This window comes from Nesoenas mayeri (genome assembly GCF_963082525.1).
Source record: "Nesoenas mayeri genome assembly, chromosome: 1".
Taxonomy (NCBI): domain Eukaryota; kingdom Metazoa; phylum Chordata; class Aves; order Columbiformes; family Columbidae; genus Nesoenas; species Nesoenas mayeri.
The window spans coordinates 41,017,505-41,034,909 of record NC_137541.1 but is presented as its reverse complement, the minus strand read 5'-3'; the positions used below and the strand labels follow the sequence as shown (position 1 = coordinate 41,034,909).

General features: G+C 50.9%; 3 protein-coding genes across 3 annotated transcripts; 1 reads left to right on the top strand and 2 right to left on the bottom strand.

The window, feature by feature from the left end:
• Positions 1–70: 70 nt before the first annotated feature.
• Positions 71–6,087, top strand: NAGA (alpha-N-acetylgalactosaminidase). Its single transcript, XM_080363355.1, has 8 exons — positions 71–266; positions 876–1,050; positions 1,167–1,344; positions 1,607–1,701; positions 2,341–2,502; positions 2,965–3,162; positions 3,369–3,512; positions 3,783–6,087. The coding sequence occupies exons 1-8, from the start codon at positions 103–105 to the stop codon at positions 3,963–3,965; spliced, it is 1,299 nt and encodes a 432-aa protein (XP_080219481.1). The 5' UTR covers positions 71–102; the 3' UTR covers positions 3,966–6,087.
• Positions 6,088–6,785: 698 nt separating this feature from the next.
• On the bottom strand, positions 6,786–9,051 carry LOC308052748 (NADH dehydrogenase [ubiquinone] 1 alpha subcomplex subunit 6-like). The gene is made up of 3 exons (XM_080363356.1): positions 8,849–9,051; positions 8,158–8,273; positions 6,786–7,311 (listed from the first exon to the last, which is right to left on the bottom strand). Exons 1-3 carry the CDS (start codon positions 8,973–8,975, stop codon positions 7,180–7,182), a joined length of 375 nt encoding a protein of 124 aa, XP_080219482.1. The 5' UTR covers positions 8,976–9,051; the 3' UTR covers positions 6,786–7,179.
• A 1,903-nt stretch (positions 9,052–10,954) lies between these two features.
• On the bottom strand, positions 10,955–17,147 carry LOC308046675 (cytochrome P450 2D14-like; the record flags this gene model as incomplete). Its single annotated transcript, XM_080354671.1, is given in 10 exon segments — positions 10,955–11,133; positions 11,250–11,391; positions 11,970–12,056; positions 12,060–12,157; positions 12,741–12,882; positions 13,859–14,032; positions 14,159–14,319; positions 14,962–15,114; positions 15,833–16,013; positions 16,935–17,147. Coding segments are annotated over 10 exon segments (1,530 nt in total).
• Positions 17,148–17,405: the final 258 nt, after the last annotated feature.

The window sequence follows — 17,405 nt, the reverse complement described above, 5'->3', positions numbered from 1 at the left end:
CCGGGCGGGAGGCGGGGCGGGCGGTCAGGTGACGAGGGCGGTATCATGTGAGCGGGGCCGAGCCGGGGACGGGCGCTCTGTGTCCCGGCGGCGGCAGGCAGGATGGGGTCGGCGGTGCTGAGCGGACTGGTCTTGGCTTTGACTCTGGCGCTGCCCTCCGTGGCCCTGGAGAACGGGCTGGCGCTCACCCCTCCCATGGGCTGGCTGGCCTGGGAGCGGTTCCGCTGCAACGTGGACTGCCAGGAGGACCCGCGCAACTGCATCAGGTCAGCGGGGCGGGAGCGGCGGGGGACGCCCCCTCGGGGCTCCCTGCTGGGGAGGAGCTCGGCGCGGCGTCTGCCCCAGTCCCCCGGGGTCTCGGCATCCCCCTGTCCCTGCAAGGAGGCCTTGTCCTGTGTGCCCCTGCTCGAGGGAACCGGCTCGGAAAGGCCGGGCTGGTGTCCGAGGTCTGCGAGGGCAGGGGAGGGTGGATGAGCAGATCGGGTCAGACACCGGGCCCGGGACAGCTGTGGCACTGTCTGTTGTCCCCAGGACGAGCCCTGCAGCAGTGGGATCTCCGGGAGCATGGGTGTGTGGGAGGTGGGTGGCTCAGGTGGCTCCGTGCTGGAGCTGGAAAGCCCCTGATGTGGAAGGATGTGGTCGCGCTTTGCGGAGTGTTGGGGAAGCGATTCCCTTCACTGAGGTCAACAAGCAGCACATGGATGGGGTTTAAAGGAGAGCCCTGGGGAACCCCCTGTATGGCCCAGGCCAGCCCTGTGGTGGCCAACCCTCCAGAGCCCCCAGTTAGCCCCAGAGTCCTGCTGGCTACCTCAGCTAGTAGGGCTTGGAGGTCACAGGGGATCAGACTGTCGCATTCTGGTCCCCCTGACCTGCAGTGAGACGCTCTTCTACGAGATGGCAGACCGCCTGGCAGAGGACGGCTGGAGGGAACTGGGCTATGAGTACATCAACATTGATGACTGCTGGTCAGCCAAGAAGCGGGATGCAGCGGGACGGCTGGTTGCTGACCCCGAGAGGTTTCCCAGGGGGATTAAGGCTCTGGCTGACTATGTGAGTTCCCGCTGGGGTGGCGGGGTTCTCTGTGTCCCCATGCCATCATGGCAGGAGGGCTGGGAGGAGACGGAGGAGCCCTCGTCCCCATCCTTGCAGCTCTCCTCTCCTCGCAGGTCCATGCCCGAGGCCTGAAGCTGGGCATTTATGGTGACCTGGGCACCCTCACCTGTGGGGGCTACCCAGGCACCACACTGGACCTTGTGGAACAGGATGCCCAGACCTTTGCGGAGTGGGGTGTGGACATGTTGAAGCTGGATGGATGCTACTCGTCTGGAGAAGAGCAGGCAAAAGGTAAAGGCTTCCTGGCTGGCTGGTTTTTCTCCCCTGGTTGCTTTGGTCAGGGCAGCGTGGTGTCTGCAGAAATGTTTGGCAGGCTGTGGTACTCCCCTCACATTTCCTGTTGCAGCTCTTGGGCAAAGAGGAGGGAGTTTGGGTGCCCTAGAGCTGGTATAAGGCAGGAGGCCAGGCTGGCCTGGGGACCCCTGGCCAGGTGGGCGGGATGTGGGCTGCTGCCAGCCATCTCCTTCACCATTGGTCATCTTCTCTCCCTAAGGCTACCCAGAAATGGCAAGAGCCTTGAACAGCACAGGTCGCCCCATTGTGTACTCCTGCAGCTGGCCGGCATATCAGGGTGGACTCCCGCCCAAGGTGAGGATTGTACTTTCTAGTGGTTGTTACCTGTATCCCCCGTGCCCTGGGGCAGCTCTTCTTGGAGCTGCAGGAGCTGGGTGCTCCACCCCACTTACTGCTCCACCCCTGGTAGGATGGGCTGTAGGTCCCTAGAAGGGACACCTGCCTGCCAGGTGTCTGGGGACACTTAAGGTTCCCAACGTGGCTGGGTGATGGCAATTTGGGGGAAGAAGGCCCTGGGGTGTGCCTTCTAAGCTGGTGTGGGTTCAGTCCTGACAGTCTGTTGTTCAGAACCAGGTCCTGTCTGGTTTAAGTACTTGAAACAGGATGTTCCTTCTTGTAATGTTTACTGAGAATTGAGTGCATTTATTTATTTCCTCTTTCACCTTCTGAGTAAATCCTGAGCTGCCTTCATTCTTGCAGTTGATCACACTTCACCGTGACTTCTGTGGCTGTTTTGCCAGACATGCTGTCATACTGGGATGTGTTCAGTCATATTGGGATATGACTCTGTCCTTCTTCTCCAGATCCCTGTGCTTTGCAAACACCAAACATCTTCTGGGTGCTGCACCTTGCAACAAGCCTGTCTGCCCCTTCTCCCCCAGCTTGCAGACCCCATCCTTTCTCCTTCCTGCCTGACCCTGTACTCCTCTCCAGGTGAACTACACTGTCCTGGCAGAGGTCTGCAACCTGTGGCGTAACTATGATGACATCCAGGACTCCTGGGACAGCGTGCTTTCCATCCTGGACTGGTTCTCTGCAAACCAGGATGTGCTGCAGCCGGCGGCTGGCCCCGGCCACTGGAATGACCCAGACATGGTGCGGCCGGGTGGTGCGTGCATTGACGCTGGCCAGGGATAGAGGGTCTCCAGGGATCCCCTTCTAGGTGCAGGGTGAAGGAAGAGTGCCAGGAGCCTTGTTGGTGCAAAGAGGCAAAGCGCATTTTGCCTTTAGCTAAGCTGTGGGGAAAAGCCGGTGGTTGCAATGAACCCTTTACCTCTTGAGTATACGTGTTCTGCTATCCAAGTGTTCTTGTCCTTCCCTGCACAACCAGATGGGGGACAGTGGTGACGCAAAGGGTATTAGCAAGTGTGTTTGAATGTGTGCTGATGGCTTAGCATCTATCAGGGGTGGGATGTCCTAGCTGCTCAAGAAACAGAAGTGCATATGAGGTTTTCCATGTGTGCTCCCCTAGCAGGCTGCAGCATCACCAAGGGTGGCGAACAGACAAGTTTCTAACCCTCTTTTACCTCTCCCATCTTTTCCCCATCTCCCCTCCAGCTCATCATTGGAAACTTTGGCCTTAGCTATGAGCAGGCGCGCTCCCAAATGGCCTTGTGGACGGTAATGGCAGCTCCGCTACTCATGTCCACAGATCTCCGCACCATCTCCCCAAGTGCCAAGGAGATCTTGCAGAACCGCCTGATGATCCAGATCAACCAGGACCCCCTGGGAATCCAGGGGCGCAGGATTGTCAAGGTTAGAGGGCAGGCGGATGTGTTTGGGAGAGCACACAGAAGCAGCACGAGGGTTACAAAAAGGAGAAAGGTGATGCAGAGGAACATGAGCAGGAGCTGTGGGAACTGGGGACCTGCTGGTGTAGCAGCCCCACAGGGCAAAGTCAGAAGCTCTGGGCCAGCGCTGGTCCCGGCAGCTCTGCCTCACCCACCCATTCCCACCTCTAGGACAAATCGCACATCGAGGTGTTCCTGCGCCCGCTGTCCCAGGGCGCCAGCGCCCTCGTCTTCTTCAGCCGGAGGACGGATATGCCCTTTGTCTACAACACCAGCCTGGCCAAGCTCCACTTCCCCGAGGACACCGTGTATGAGGTGAGCCCCAGGGGCACGCTGCATGGTGGGGCAGCCCTGTGGAACCTGCATGCCCCTTTTTACAGCTTCCCTTGTTGACACCTTGTTGCATTTTCTGGGGGGAAGGACTCCCACTCCCTGCCTTCAGGACAAAGGGGCAGCCACCCATTGGGTCTCCCTCCTGTTGGCCACTCCTGTACCCTGTCCTGCCATGCCACCTTGGTGACCACGGCTGGACCTCACGATGGAAGATCTGTGGAAATCCTGGTAGCCCCCATCTCTCTCTTCCAGGTGCAAGATGTGTACAGTGGGAAGACCATCAGCGGCTTAAAGACGGGAGACAGCTTCTTGGTCGTTATCGACCCCTCGGGGGTGGTGATGTGGTATCTGTATCCCACGGTGCTCCCAGCGCCGCCCTGTCACGTTGGCAGACGGCAAGCCCGTGGTGAGGGTTTCCAGCCATTCCTCCTGTGACAAGGCTCAGCGGACAGGGGTGTGGGTCAGTGCTGGGGGGAGCTGTGAGGTGCTGGGGCACGTGGCTCTTCACTGCACAAGTGCCTTTTGCTGGCGTGCCCAGGTCATTCCTTGGGTACCAGCCTGATGATTACTGCTCGGTCTGCGTAAAGGCAAGAATTGTCGTTACTTGGCTCCTAAGACTGTGCAGAGCATGATTGCCTGGTGATTGCAAAGCCCTTTGAGATCCTCCTGTGGAAGTTCCATACAAGTAGAGTCCAGCTGCCACTGGAGTTTGTGAGCTCTGACACCTGAACATTTCACTGCTTTGAACTGAGTACCACCAGCTGCTGCAGGGACTGTTTGAACTATGCCTGTAGAAAGGCCTTGGATGCTTTAGTGTTAAATTCTAATATAGAAGTGAACCAGGTGAGAGAATTCCAGAACCCAACAGAACAAACTGTCTGGTGGGTGTAACAATACTGATCTCTGAAGTAGCTGGACCATTCAGACTTGTCAGATAAAGATGAATCATTTCTGCTTTCCCTTTATCTAATCTACACTTCCCTCCATTTTATGTTATTCCATTTGGCTTGCCCCACGTAAAGTTTTGGGTTTGGGTGTATTTGATTCTTTTCAGAAAAAAGTTGTTGTTTTCAAGAACTACTTGTAAATCTGTCACTTGTTGTTATGTATTCTGTTTGATAAAGAGATTTTCCTGCATTTTTCCAGCACAGCTAAAACCAGAGAATTAAAAGGTTGTAAAGATCGCAATGCCCTGTTAGAAACTCCTTTTTTGTAAACCTCCCCCTCAGGTGGGGAGGCACAGACTGGAGCGCTGTACGGTGTATCTGAAGAGTAATGGCTTATTATTCTATTTGCAGAACTGTAATGGAAGAACAGAAGGGAGAAAACCATTGACAAAGCAATGGTTCCAACATCTGTCACCTCTGTTTTGTCCTTCCTAAAGGGGACAGGGGGCTCTGTGTCCCCTTTGCCAGCGAGTGTCCTGCACGTGTCTGTATGACAGAAATCTGTAGATCAGGGTTAAGAAGTGCTTGATAAGGCCCTGCATCCTTGCACACACACACGCTCACCTCATCGAAGACTGCTTGGGATTCCTTTTATTAGCAATACGGGAAAACACTTAATTAAACATCAAGAGATTGAGATGTGTGACTTTGGTCGTGTGTTTTTATAGATTATGTGCCTGTGATGTAGCAATTCTGTCTTAACCTTCCTACCTCTGTACGTCTGTGCCAGTAAGGACCCTCTCTTCCTATTTATTTCCTCTTACAAGTCCTTTCTGTAATTCAGTACTAATCCACAGCATATGACAGGAATCCTGGAGGAAGCAGTGGAGTCATATTGGAAACGGCACCACTGTTGAAATAATGTTGATTTACTACCCAGCACTGTGCAGGTGTGTCAGATGGAGACTGTATCATTAATTTCACCTCACTGAGGGTTAAACACAGTATTATCATTGCAGAGCTAAGAGTTTTGAGTAGGTTTTGTAAATGGTGAATATAAGTGGCAGACTAACTTACGGATGCATTTTATAGCATGAAATCTGTGAACAGTGAAAATATCTGCACGCTCTGGCTCCAGGTACTTACTATTTCCTTGGTAGTTCAGAACTTCCTTTTGTACAAGCCCTAATATACTTACTTTTTAAACTGTGTATAAACTTCAGCAATTCTTTTTGTAGAAGTATTTACTCTTGCAATTAAATCCTTGCATAATAGACTTTAAAGGTGTTCTCTCCTGCTAGGGCACACATAGGCTAGCTTCAGTCACATTCGACCAGCTGTTTTCTCAAATACTTTGAAAGGTTAAAGTCAAATTATTTCTTTTTAATTTTATTTTTTTCTTTTTTCGAGCCAGCAGTGTCTCTCCCACGCTTTCTGGTCAGTTATCTGGCCTCTCCTCTTGACTGCCCACTGTTTCCTTCAGTATTCTTGTAGCTGTCAAAAGAGTTTCTTTTAATGTCACGCGCATTAGCACCGTGTTTGTTTCAAGCGGACGCATTTACTCCTTTATTGCTTGTCACTGCTTCTGATGTTTGCTCTAACACTCCAGCTCTGATACTGAGCGCAAAGGGAACCTGCCACCTGAGTGACCCCAGAGCTGGCAGGTTCTTGAGTCACTCAGTATCTCAGCTGCCCCCTCCTTCTCTAAGGCCACTCAAGAAGTGGTTGCTCCAGTTTATCGGCTCTCGCGGGTCAAACATGTCCCTGCTCCTGTCTTCTAAACTGCCAAACTCCTGTCACTGCTTTAGTCCACGGTCCCTCCTGGCCCTTCCCGTGTTCCTTCTTCAGCCCTGTCCTAAAAAGCACCCCAGACCCAAAGCTTCTAGGTAAACAGACATACGTACCCCTGAGGGGTGCTCCTTTACAGCCCTCATATGGGGAAGAAGGCCCCAGTATTTAGGCCAGGATAAAAAGCAGCTTGAGAGCACTACAGGCATTCAGTGCTGATCACACATGGGGGTGCTCCAGCACCAAGTTACCTGCTGAAAATGTGTTTTATCTGATTAAAGAGGTTCTCCTTACCCTTCTTGAAAGGGAGCTAGTAATTCTTGATTCAATTAAGGAGGTGATGGTAGGACATCTTCTGCTAGGCATCAGAAGCTCTTACAGAGCCTGCCTATTCTAGACAACAGTACAAAATGCCATTTTTCCAGGTAATTTCACTTTGCAGCAGAGAAATGGACTCTGCTGATCTTTTTATTGCACAAAGGGCGTTATTGGATTTTATGCCATTCTCTGTGAGGAAGTAAACAGAGAATAGTGTCCAAATAAAAACCACAAGGTCAACAAAGTCATTGCATGAAATTGTAAAACACTGCATGAATACAGACGGGCCTCAAGCACTAGGAACATTTTTGCTGCTACAGTGGCTTTTCTCAAGGCCATCTCCTCCAGAGAGCAAACGCACACACACACACACACTCACACGGCGGCGGGCCTCACAGAGAGCTCCACAGCCAGGTTGTGCTGTGGTTATTCAGCAGAGACTCCAGGGCAAGGGATGGGACAAACTCCCACCAAACACACGTTGGCAAAAACTTGGAAGTCGCAGATCTTCATGCAGGTCACAATGACTTGCGCACGCTCTGGATTTGGATTTAGTCATTGGACTCCTAATATGCTATACAATCTTTCTGTGTAGGTTTTTTCCTGCTGTACAGAACTTTATTTGTAACACAAGGCAGGAAGACAGAGTCAATCTCTCAGGGATCGTGGCCTGCGTAGAATTTGGACAGAAAGTCTTTAGGCCGTGGGGTTTCAGTCTCATGGAAATACCTCATGATGTGAGTCTTCTGCTTCCACACCTGAATAGTTTCTTGAAGATCCATTTTTCCCTGCACACAGATAGAAGATTTTTAGCCTAGCTCCCACTTAGAGCCTGATTCTAACTATACAGTACTACAAAAGTTATTTGAATGCACTTAGAATCACCCTTAGGACAGCTGCATCGACAATTCTGTACTCCTGAAGACTGCTTGCATCACCTATACTGTGACACAAATACATATACTGTACCTGCCCTCTGCCTTTAAGTAAAATTGCTGCTAAGTGCTTTGCACCAGTATCACTACCACAGAGATTTGAACAGAACTTCTTCATGACTCCAGTCTATGATTTATTGTTCTAGTTTTGGAGGATGGCAGCACAGGGCAGAATGAGACTGCCTGGAACCATCACCTACCCTACTTATTACCTACGATTCTGTTTCCAGATTTGTTTACTCATGTAAAGACAGACCAACTGCCTTGAAATGCAAAAAATACAACAGGTGAGCATGGCCATCCTTGGTTGGAAACCTTCTAATGCATTACAGCTGCAGAGGTTATTGTTGTTCAGACCCACTCTGAAGCCTTGCCCAACTCTTGGTATGCTGGTTATTGCTTTGCACCAGACAGAACCACACGTATTACAGACTCAAGATGTCCTGCCCCCTAAAGCCGGCCTCCCACCAAGTACTGCCACTCTAACATATGTTTTGGAATAGGTGAAGAAAACCACATCCCAATCGAAGGAGCTGAAAAGTAACTTTTAATGGTACGCTAGCTAGCACCATCTTTTTGCCCTGTCTTTGACTGCCACTGTTTCCAAAAAAAACCAACCATCCACAAGACAGTATTTAAACTACTGTTTTGCTTGCCATCCTGTGCAGCTTCAACAAAACAGGAATAACTTGTTTGTACCTTAATAACCAGCATGTCTATCACCCGTGGATCTCTAACGTGGGCATTCTTCATGAACATCTCCCGCACCTTGTTCCGCCCCTGCTTCACCGTGATGTCCAGCTGGTACAGGTGTACTAGAAGAAACACAACAGTCACAGGGTCATCTATGTTGCTTTTCCTCTTTCCCACTGACAACGTGCAACTCAAGCCTAGAAAACACTACACGGTCATTTGTTCCTGCAGTGCCTGCCGGCTTCGCTAATACAATTAATGGAAAGCCAATAAACAACGCGGCCGTGGTATCAGTCCCAGAGCAATTTTAAGGAGACAGATAACAAAGCCACCGTATCCCTATTCTGGGAACTCAAAGCTCATTTCTCTCCCGCTCCGTTAGGGAAACCAAGCGGCAAGCAAGGCGCGACGCGACCGGCGCTCGCCGTGCTGGGGCGGCCGCCGGGGCAGGCAGGGCCAGGCAAACCCGCCTGCGCCAGGCGACCGGGCCCGCGCCGCACCGGGAGCCCACAAGCCCCGAACAGCCGTGTCCAGCGGGCCCAGGGGCAGCGGGCAGGGCCCGGGGCTGGCCGGCGAGGGCCGAGCCCTCACAGCCGGGAGAACCGCGCACTTCAGAGCCCAACGGCTGCGGGGCGGCCGTCACGACCTTGAGCTCGCGCTCCCGCCCGCGCATGCGCGACCGGCTCCGCGCCCTCACCGGCGTTGGGCACCTCGCGGTACCAGGCCCGGTACAGTTCCCTCACGCGCCGCTTGGCTTCGCCCAGGTCCCGGCTAAAGATCGGCTTCACCGCCGCGGACACCGCGCCTTTCCCCGCCACCGCCATCCTGCTGCAGCCGCCGCTGCGGCGACTGCTCCGAGCGCTGCGTCCCGCCCCTTCCCCGCCGCCGGCAGGACCGCACACCCGAACGGCGACCTTCTATTGGCCGGCGGCGCCGCCACTCCAGCCTTTGGGGCGTGGAAAATAGCGGCGGCTTGCGGCCTCCCATATGATTGGCCAAGAAGAACGCCAATCCCCGCTGGCTGCTCTGGGAGGAACCGAGCGGGTGGGCGGGGCTGCGATGTGCCCCGCCTCCCGGGGCCGTTGGGCCGGCAGTGCCCCTCCCGCTCTGCGGCGGCGGGAGGAGTCCGGCCCGGGGCCGGCCGGGGAGCGGGGAGCGGCGGGGGAGGGTGGGAGGCGGTGGGAAAGCCGAGCCTGGGGGGCGGGGCACGGAGTCAGGACGAGCGGGGGCGGGTTTAGGCCCCCGAGGCGAGGCCTGCGAGGTGCCGCGGCCTCACGACAGCGTCCCGGGGGTGGCGGCTGCAGGCGAGAGGTGCAGCGGCTGCCGCGGGCCCCTGGTGAGCGGCCCGGGCCCTGCGCAGGCCCCGAGGCGATGGGTGACAGGAGGCAGCGGGACGCTTCTCAGCAAGGGCCTCAGTCTCACGGTAGCCCCTTCCTACCCGCCTGCCTGGCACCAGCTGTTTTGCGTTTGCAGCCACTTCTGGCTGGGAGTTGCTTTCCCCTTGCCCATTATCAGTGCTACATTTGCGTTTTGCAATGATGCGTTTGTTCCCTTTTGCCTGCGAAGTGCCAACCAGTTCATGTTTGCACATGCAAGTTGGCTTGTTTTCAGTGCATTCTTGCATGCTAGAAAGACAGTCCCTATTCTAGGTCCACCCACGCCTTTGATCCAAATACATGGTTGCTGAAATCAATTCTGCTTGAGGTTTAGTTCACCAACAGCTGCTCTTCAGAAACACCTCTCTGTGCTGGAAACTATAAAGCCAAGTCTGTGCTCATCATTGAGCCAAGCACAAAAGTAACGCTAAAAAGACCTTGAAAGAAGTGAATGGGGTGTTGGCTGCAAGGAGAGAATAGTCGAGTATGTGAGGCAGGTCTGAGAGAACCACAAGGAGGAGAGGGTGGCAAAGAAGACTTTTCAGATCACTTTTATTCTTTTGGATTGTTTTATAGATGAAAAGCATAAATGTGCAGCTCCCACTGAAGTAAAAATTTTAACAATGGTATTAAGTATTTGCATAATTCAATAGCTTTCATAGCTTCCAAAACAGGTATTGGAAAGATAGATGTGAATGTGGATTTCTTGAACTGTGATTATGCATAGAAGCTCCTTTACGCTATGGCCTTTTCAGCTATGTGGTTAAATGGTAGTTACTACTAATCTAAATATCTATGTATCCTAACACCTTGCAAAACAATTTGTCAGGAATATTGAAGGAAGAAAGAGAAAGGTAGCTCTGAAATCTACAGCTGTGCTGTTTCAAACAGTGTAACTCCATCCCTTTGTGAGCTCCAAGCCTGCCCAAGAGCTGACTTTATGTAATGCCCAAAACCAAAAAAGCAGTTTTCAGGACCTAATTTGGGAAGGTGGTAAACCTAAACACCAGGATTTCTTTTGGAATATGTTGTCTTCTGTATTTCACAAATGACCCCAGGGGTGTCTTTTACCCAGGATACCCTTGCATTTCAGTAAACTCCGTCAGGACTAACAATTCTCTCAGTAGCTGTGTGCTCAGTGAACTGCTGCTGCGGCCAATGAGAGCCCAAAGTAAAGCAGAGTTGGCCCATGAGACATATATGTACTGGGAAGCTGATCCTGATTTGTAACTTGCTGTGGCTGATTCAAGATCCAGGACTGGAATGAAGATAAACTGTATCTGTTGGGCCAGATCCTTACTTTACAGAGCTGGGGACGTCTGTGCAGATTTGAGAGATCTTGAGTGGAACCTGGGATGATCCTGCAACATTTCTGACAAGAGTTTGCGTTGGTGGTGGTCTCTAAGTGGAGGGAGAGCGATGTGCACTTATCTTGGGATTGCTCGCACCAGGTACGGGTGCGGGGCGTTTGTGAAGGCAAAGTGACCATCCTCCCGTGGCCTGGGCTGGTCCTCTGGGAGAACAAAGGTGAATTTCTGCAGGAGAGTGGTAAAGAAAATAAATAGCTCCGTCCTGGCCAGCTGTTCCCCCAGGCAGACACGGCGACCTGCAAGAGAGGGAGCGAAAAAGGATGTTAAACCACACTGGAATCACCGTGGAAGGAGCAGATCACCCCTCTCACTGTGCCCCTGACTTGTAGCTGGATCCTCCCCTCAGATTTACCTGCTGAGAAGGGCAGGAAGGCGTCTGGTTTCACAAACTTCCCATTCGTATCCAGGAAGTGTTCGGGGTAAAACTCATTTGGCTTCTCCCAGACTGTCTCATCCTTCAGCACGGAAGACAAGTTGGTGATGATCGTCGTCCCCTGCGCTCCTCCACAAGAGGGAACAACTTGTGTGAGAACAGCAGCATTATCTTGGCACAATGGACCAGTGCTGGTCCCTCTCTACTCCAGGTCTCCCATCTAACAGCAACCATTGTTTGGTGCTGCAGAATAAGACACCCACCTCCTCTTGTGTGCCTTATTTAAACTAGAGGTAAAGCAGGGCACTTTTCCAATGGCAGATGGTGCTGGCCCTGTGCTCTGAGCATCTCAACCCTTGCAATTTGTATCCTTACAAAACAGTCTTGCATTGCTACCAGTGCTGCCAGGGCAGCCGCTGTCACAGTGACAGTGGAGTGAATGCCAGTGGCATCTGAATGGCATCAGAGATTAGAGTTTTAACTACTGGCATCTCAGGAAAGCCAGTAAGCTGGTGTTGTGTGCCTCCAGAAAGCCCTTTAGGCTCTGTGACTTTCTCCTTCCAATACAGGCAGGGCAGTGGGTGTCACAGCCCATTGAGAGGAAAGTGAACCTTTGCACTGACCCGCCACTGCAGCTGGGTTCCCACACAACCCGCACAAACCTAGAGGATGTGTGATTGTCTATCTGGCCCCGGTCACCTTGGGAATGAAGAAGCCTTGCAACTCAGTGTCCCGGTACGTCTTGTGAGGTAGTCCAATGGGAATGACATCCCCACAGCGTTGCACTTAATGGATCACAGCGTTGGTGTAGGGCATGCTCACTTGGTCCTCCATGGCGGGTGATCTCTCTCTGCCAATCACCTTATCAATCTCTGCTTGGACCTTACCTGAAAGCAGCACAGCGAAGGAATTAGAGCACCCTCAGATAAACAGAAGGGGCTGGTACAAGCTGTAGAAAGGTTGGCAGCATGAGATTGTAGACACTGGGTGAGAGCAGTACAAGCAATTAGAGAAAGGAAGACAAACTAGAGAGGAATGCATTTGTTTTCAGTTGCTGGGAGCCATCTGTATAACTATTCTTTATGCCTTTAATGTCACTCAACGTGTTACCTTACCGATCCTCTATGCAGCTGAAAGGGTATCTGGCCATGCAGAACTGGAGAATTAAAACAGATTAGCATCTATTCCAAATGCTAGGAGGAGGGTACTCTGGCCACTGAAAGCCCCCAGGTAGCCTTCAAAATGAAATCAAGAGCAAACTTGCCCTTCCAATTCCAGTGTTTTTGCCAGGGCTCCCCCCTGCCATCAGTCCCTGCCATGTAAGTGTTTCTCCTGGTTTCTGCCAGACCAACAATCGCCGAAGCTGTTCCTCATTGCCACAAACCCAAACCGCAGAGAGCAGATGTTCAGTCTCCTCACAGAAGAACGAGGGTTGAAGGTGACACACCCCACCTCTGTCCTCTCACTTACTCTGTATTTCTGGGTGGAGAATCATGTACAGAACTGCCCACCGGAGGGTGGTGGTGGTGGTCTCAGAACCAGCTCCAAACAAGTCTGAGGTCACCAGACGAAGGTTGTTATAGTTGAAACCGCTCTCTTCAGCAGCCTTGCCCTGCAGAGAGCAAACAAGGAGGTGACTGGAGCTTGGCCACTTGCTGGGAAAGAAGATGATTGTGCCAGGGAAGTTCTGAGAAGCACCAGACGTTGCTCTGTCTCTGTGAGCTGTGGGGCTCATGTATGGACTGGATGTGCCCGGTGCCCGCGGCACAGCAGGGTTGGTCATGCAGCACAGCAGGGCTCGTTGTGCAGCACAGCAGCCCAGCCTGAGGACTCTCATGGCGGAAGCAATTTGCAGGCAGAATTTGCTACTATTGGACATCTGGCACTTGAAATTTAGTGAATCCATGTGCAGAAACATACGGTGGATGGATGGGCTGACGCACGTACCTTTGATTTTATACTGACTTTGTGTGTGACTGAATCAAAGATGCCTTTTAAATTCAGTGAGGTTCAGATTTAGGCCTTTGTCTGATCTACAGGGAACTAGTTCTTGGCAAGCAACTCTAAGAGACATATCCTGAAGGAGATGCCGACTTTCCAAGTCACAACTCGGTTTAAAGGCAGGCTGTGGACTGGACAACGATACCAAAAAGCCAGTCTGTTTCTGTAGTTTTGTAACCGATTTTGAATCATCAGTCACTAAGGCAGTGACATACACAGAATCTTGTGTGTTGACTTGTCCCCTGGTGCAAACTTAGAAATATTAGTGAATTCTCAATTATTGCCTTTTAATGCCTTCAAAATGACACAGGCTGGAAAGAAAGCAAGTTGTTAGACTCTGAGGGGAACATGAAGATAGAAAAGGAGAACAAGGACATCAGCAGATAATATGGTCTCTTAAGACAATAAAGGAGGTTACAGCATTAAGAAGTTCACAGCCTCCTTCTCAAGATACAATGTGGAATGAAAAAGTAGGAAATAAGTAAGAGGTTTTATACAGCTTTACAAGGAAGTAAGCTTCTATCAACAAGCTTAATCAGGCAAAGGAATTGCCCCTGGACACTGGGGTTCTGCTGGTGCGGCCCTACCTTCTTCATTTCCTTTAAAAACGCATCGGTGAAATCTCGGGTGTAAGCAGGGTTCCAGGTCTCCATGTGCTTATGTACGAGCGTGTCTGTGAAGTCCACGAACTCCTTTTGCCCTCGAAAGGCTTTCTGTATCAGTCCAGGGATGTGCAACAAAATGGGCACCGCGTTAAGAAGCTGGGATGTCAGAACCAGAGAGACAGAGAAGATATTATGTGATGCAAAAAGAAAAATAATGAAATCACAATGCTCTCAAGCAACAGAGGGCAGCTACTTACAGAGCGTATTATGCTTTTGGTTTACCTGAGTCAGGAATCCAGTTTCTTCCTTCAGGAATTTTTCAAACAAATGTAACAGCTTCTTGAATGTCTCATCACTGTAGTCAAAACGCTCTCCATAGATGGTGGTGCAGATCACATTGCCGATTGCTTTATTTACAGATAAACGTAAATCGAAAGGCCGACCTAAAAATGGAGATGGAGACCAAGCAATGGAGCAAAGCAAGACTGAGCTGTTGGACCCCAGCTGTCAGCAATGAGAACACACAGATGCCTCCTTGGTGCCTTTAAGAGAAAAAGCCCACAAACCACTCAAAGTACAAATGCATCATTCTAGAGAGTGAAGATCTTCTCATCTGTCCCACTGCTTGGTCTGTCCTTGTTTAAAGGAGAACACTCCCAAGAAAAGCTGAGTTGCAGGATTGATCTGTAACTTGACAGATAACACTTTGCTTTGTGTCTACATGACAGGCAATGTGCTGTGAAAACTCTCAGCTGCACGTTTATGGCATGTGATAATATCAATATGTTTCCCAAGACTTCATAAAGGTAATAGTAATCCAGCTCTGGGAATAATTATATTTTACCTCTGTATTTCTGTTTATTTCCTTTTTGTTTCCTGTTTCAAATGGATTAATGTTACAGTAGCCCCACTGTGTAAAGTGGCTTCAAAGTAGAGCCAGGTCACTAATGCATATAGACTAGAAAACTGCATTGGCTTAGGAAGAGAGCACTGCGTGCAGACGAGAGTGGCTGCAGTATTACTTCCATCTGCATCACTCTATTGCCTTTTTCTCTGATTTTTCCATCCCTCTGGATGTGACCAACCTTCTTCAGAATTGATTGCAGAGCACAGAAATCCCGCTTCCTCCTTCACTCGCTCCTCCAAGGATTTCTTTCCCATCCCAAAGTTCCTCAAGGTAGAGAGCGTGAATCTCCTCAGTTCCTTCCAGACGTGTCCGTATCTCGCCATAACAATTCCTGGAATTACAGATGAGCAAGAAATGTCAGGAGCTCTGACCCCGTATGTCAAGCAACTGGAGAATCACTAGAGAATATCAAATATGAGTTTGGCACTACAGGTCTGTGTGGGTAGATGAAAGAGTCTGATCTTGTACAGCTTGTTCATACAGCAGTTCTACAAACGGATTACCGCACCTTTTAATGCATGTGCGTGGCTGGTGAAGGTAGAGGGGGGATTCAGGGAGAGCAACAAGCGCTGCTAAGGATAAAGGAATCGCTCCCCCCAACCGTTCAGTGTTGTGCCCTTAACTTGTGTGAACTGGGCAGCAGCTTGTGCCACCGCACAGGAGCTGAAGATGAGAGGTTGTGGGCTGGATTCTGTCTTGGAAAGAAGTTACCATTTTCGTCTGTGTTGACAACGACATGCACATAGTGTGTGAGCATAAGCACTAATCGCTGGGCGCTGGGAGCTACCAGCTCCAGTGCTGGCAGGAAAGTTGTACCACTCGGTGTCCTAACACTGGTGAAGAGCTGTGTGCTAGCACCTGGACCTCTAACAGTTTCTAACAACCACTAAAGGGAGCCCCCTTTTCATAAAATCTGACTTTGTCACCACCAAAGGGTGACAAGATATACAAGGAGGTTGAACGGAAGGCCATGAGAAGGTGGCATCATAAAATATTCCATCTCCCCAGTGTCCCCTGTGCTAGTGTCAGCAGGGAATGCCCATTTCCACGGGACTTGCCTTCAGATTTACTTCCGTAGCCCAACTGTTCATATACAGGCACATACGGCCGGTCAGCAAAGTCCTCTGATCTGTGGACCAGGGCTTCCTTCACTGCTTTATACCCGTTCAGTACCACCACGTTGGTCCAGCAGTTCTGGAGATTGAAGACATTTCCAAACTTCTTTTGAAGCTGCCAAGATAAAAAAGTACATCCCTGAAAATGAGTTGAGTGTAACATGAAAAATATCACCATATCCTTCCTTAGTGCCCTTATTTTTTAGTGATTTTTGAGGTGCTTTGATTAGGAGACCTTCAGCTGATCTTCCACCTTTGCAGTGCAGCAGCTCAGAGTGGGGCTAAAAAGCAGCTGAAGCAGAGATCAGTGCTCTGTGAGTGGAAAGACTTAGAAAGCGCCTATCCTGGCCAAACTGTGGCCATGAGCATTGTGCAAGTATTTTGGATTTTGTCTGACAACACAAGGTCAAGGACCTCCCTGGGGATTTTCAAAGGCTGCATGCTCAACGACAAATTATTTCCTAATACTTGTATTTATTTTGATCTGAAAGACTAGTCAAGTTTTGAGTCAGTCTGCTTCTGTTAGAAGGAAGTACTGATGATAAGATGATAGGTAATTTTTTTTTAATACGCATTTGTCTCTAAAGATCTACCCAGAGCCCGGTTCCCAGAAACAGGTTGGAAGAGGTTTCTCCCTAAAAGGAGCGTTACACATCTAGCAAGACAGGTAACTGGCACACACCCTGCGTCTATTGTGATCTGTAAGACAAAGGCTGCCAGCGGGATGGGTGCACAGGTGAGCCTGTCAGCCGAACGCTCACCCTGGGAGCATCCCATGGAGCCTCCTCCGGGCAGACAAGACCTTGACTGAACACAGACTGCCGGGCAGGCAGGTCAAAACTCCCCTGCCAGTCCGTAGCACTGAACAAAGTGCTCGGGAGCGTGTAAGCAAATCATAGAAACGCTGTAGTTAGTTTCTGCATTGGGCAGATTTTGGACTGACAGCTGAACAGTGCCTTCCTATAGAAAAGGCCCTTAGAATTTGCAAACAGAAGCACAAAACCCGCGTGGTTTATCTGCGGGGCCCAGCACTCACCTTGTTGAAGGAGGCGTGGGGGTTTTGGAAGTCAACAGACAGCATGGTCCCAATGAACGGCAGCGACGTTGGGCCCGGCGGGTAACGGCTCCACTTCTTCCTGCGCTTTGTGAAGTCAAGAACTAAAGTAAAGACCATAAGAAAAACTGCCAGTATAGAGACATTGCTCAAGTAGGATGACAGCTGGGACCCCAGCCACAGGAGCAATGCCATTTCCTAGCCTGTCTCCTCCTTGGTCTTTCTCTTTGGACCCAAGACTGTCTCTGCCTCCTTTTGCCCTTCTCTCCTCCTCTCCCACTTCCCTCCCCAGGCAGCTGCCCTCTTCTCCTTGCTTTCTCCTCTGCCCCACGCTCTTTTTCTGTGTTCCTGCTCCTCCTCCCCTGCAGTTGCCGGCCTTTGATCAAACCCCAAGCTCCTCCTCTGCTCTGCTCTGCTCTGCTCTGCTCAGCCTTGGGGTGTGGTGATGCGGTC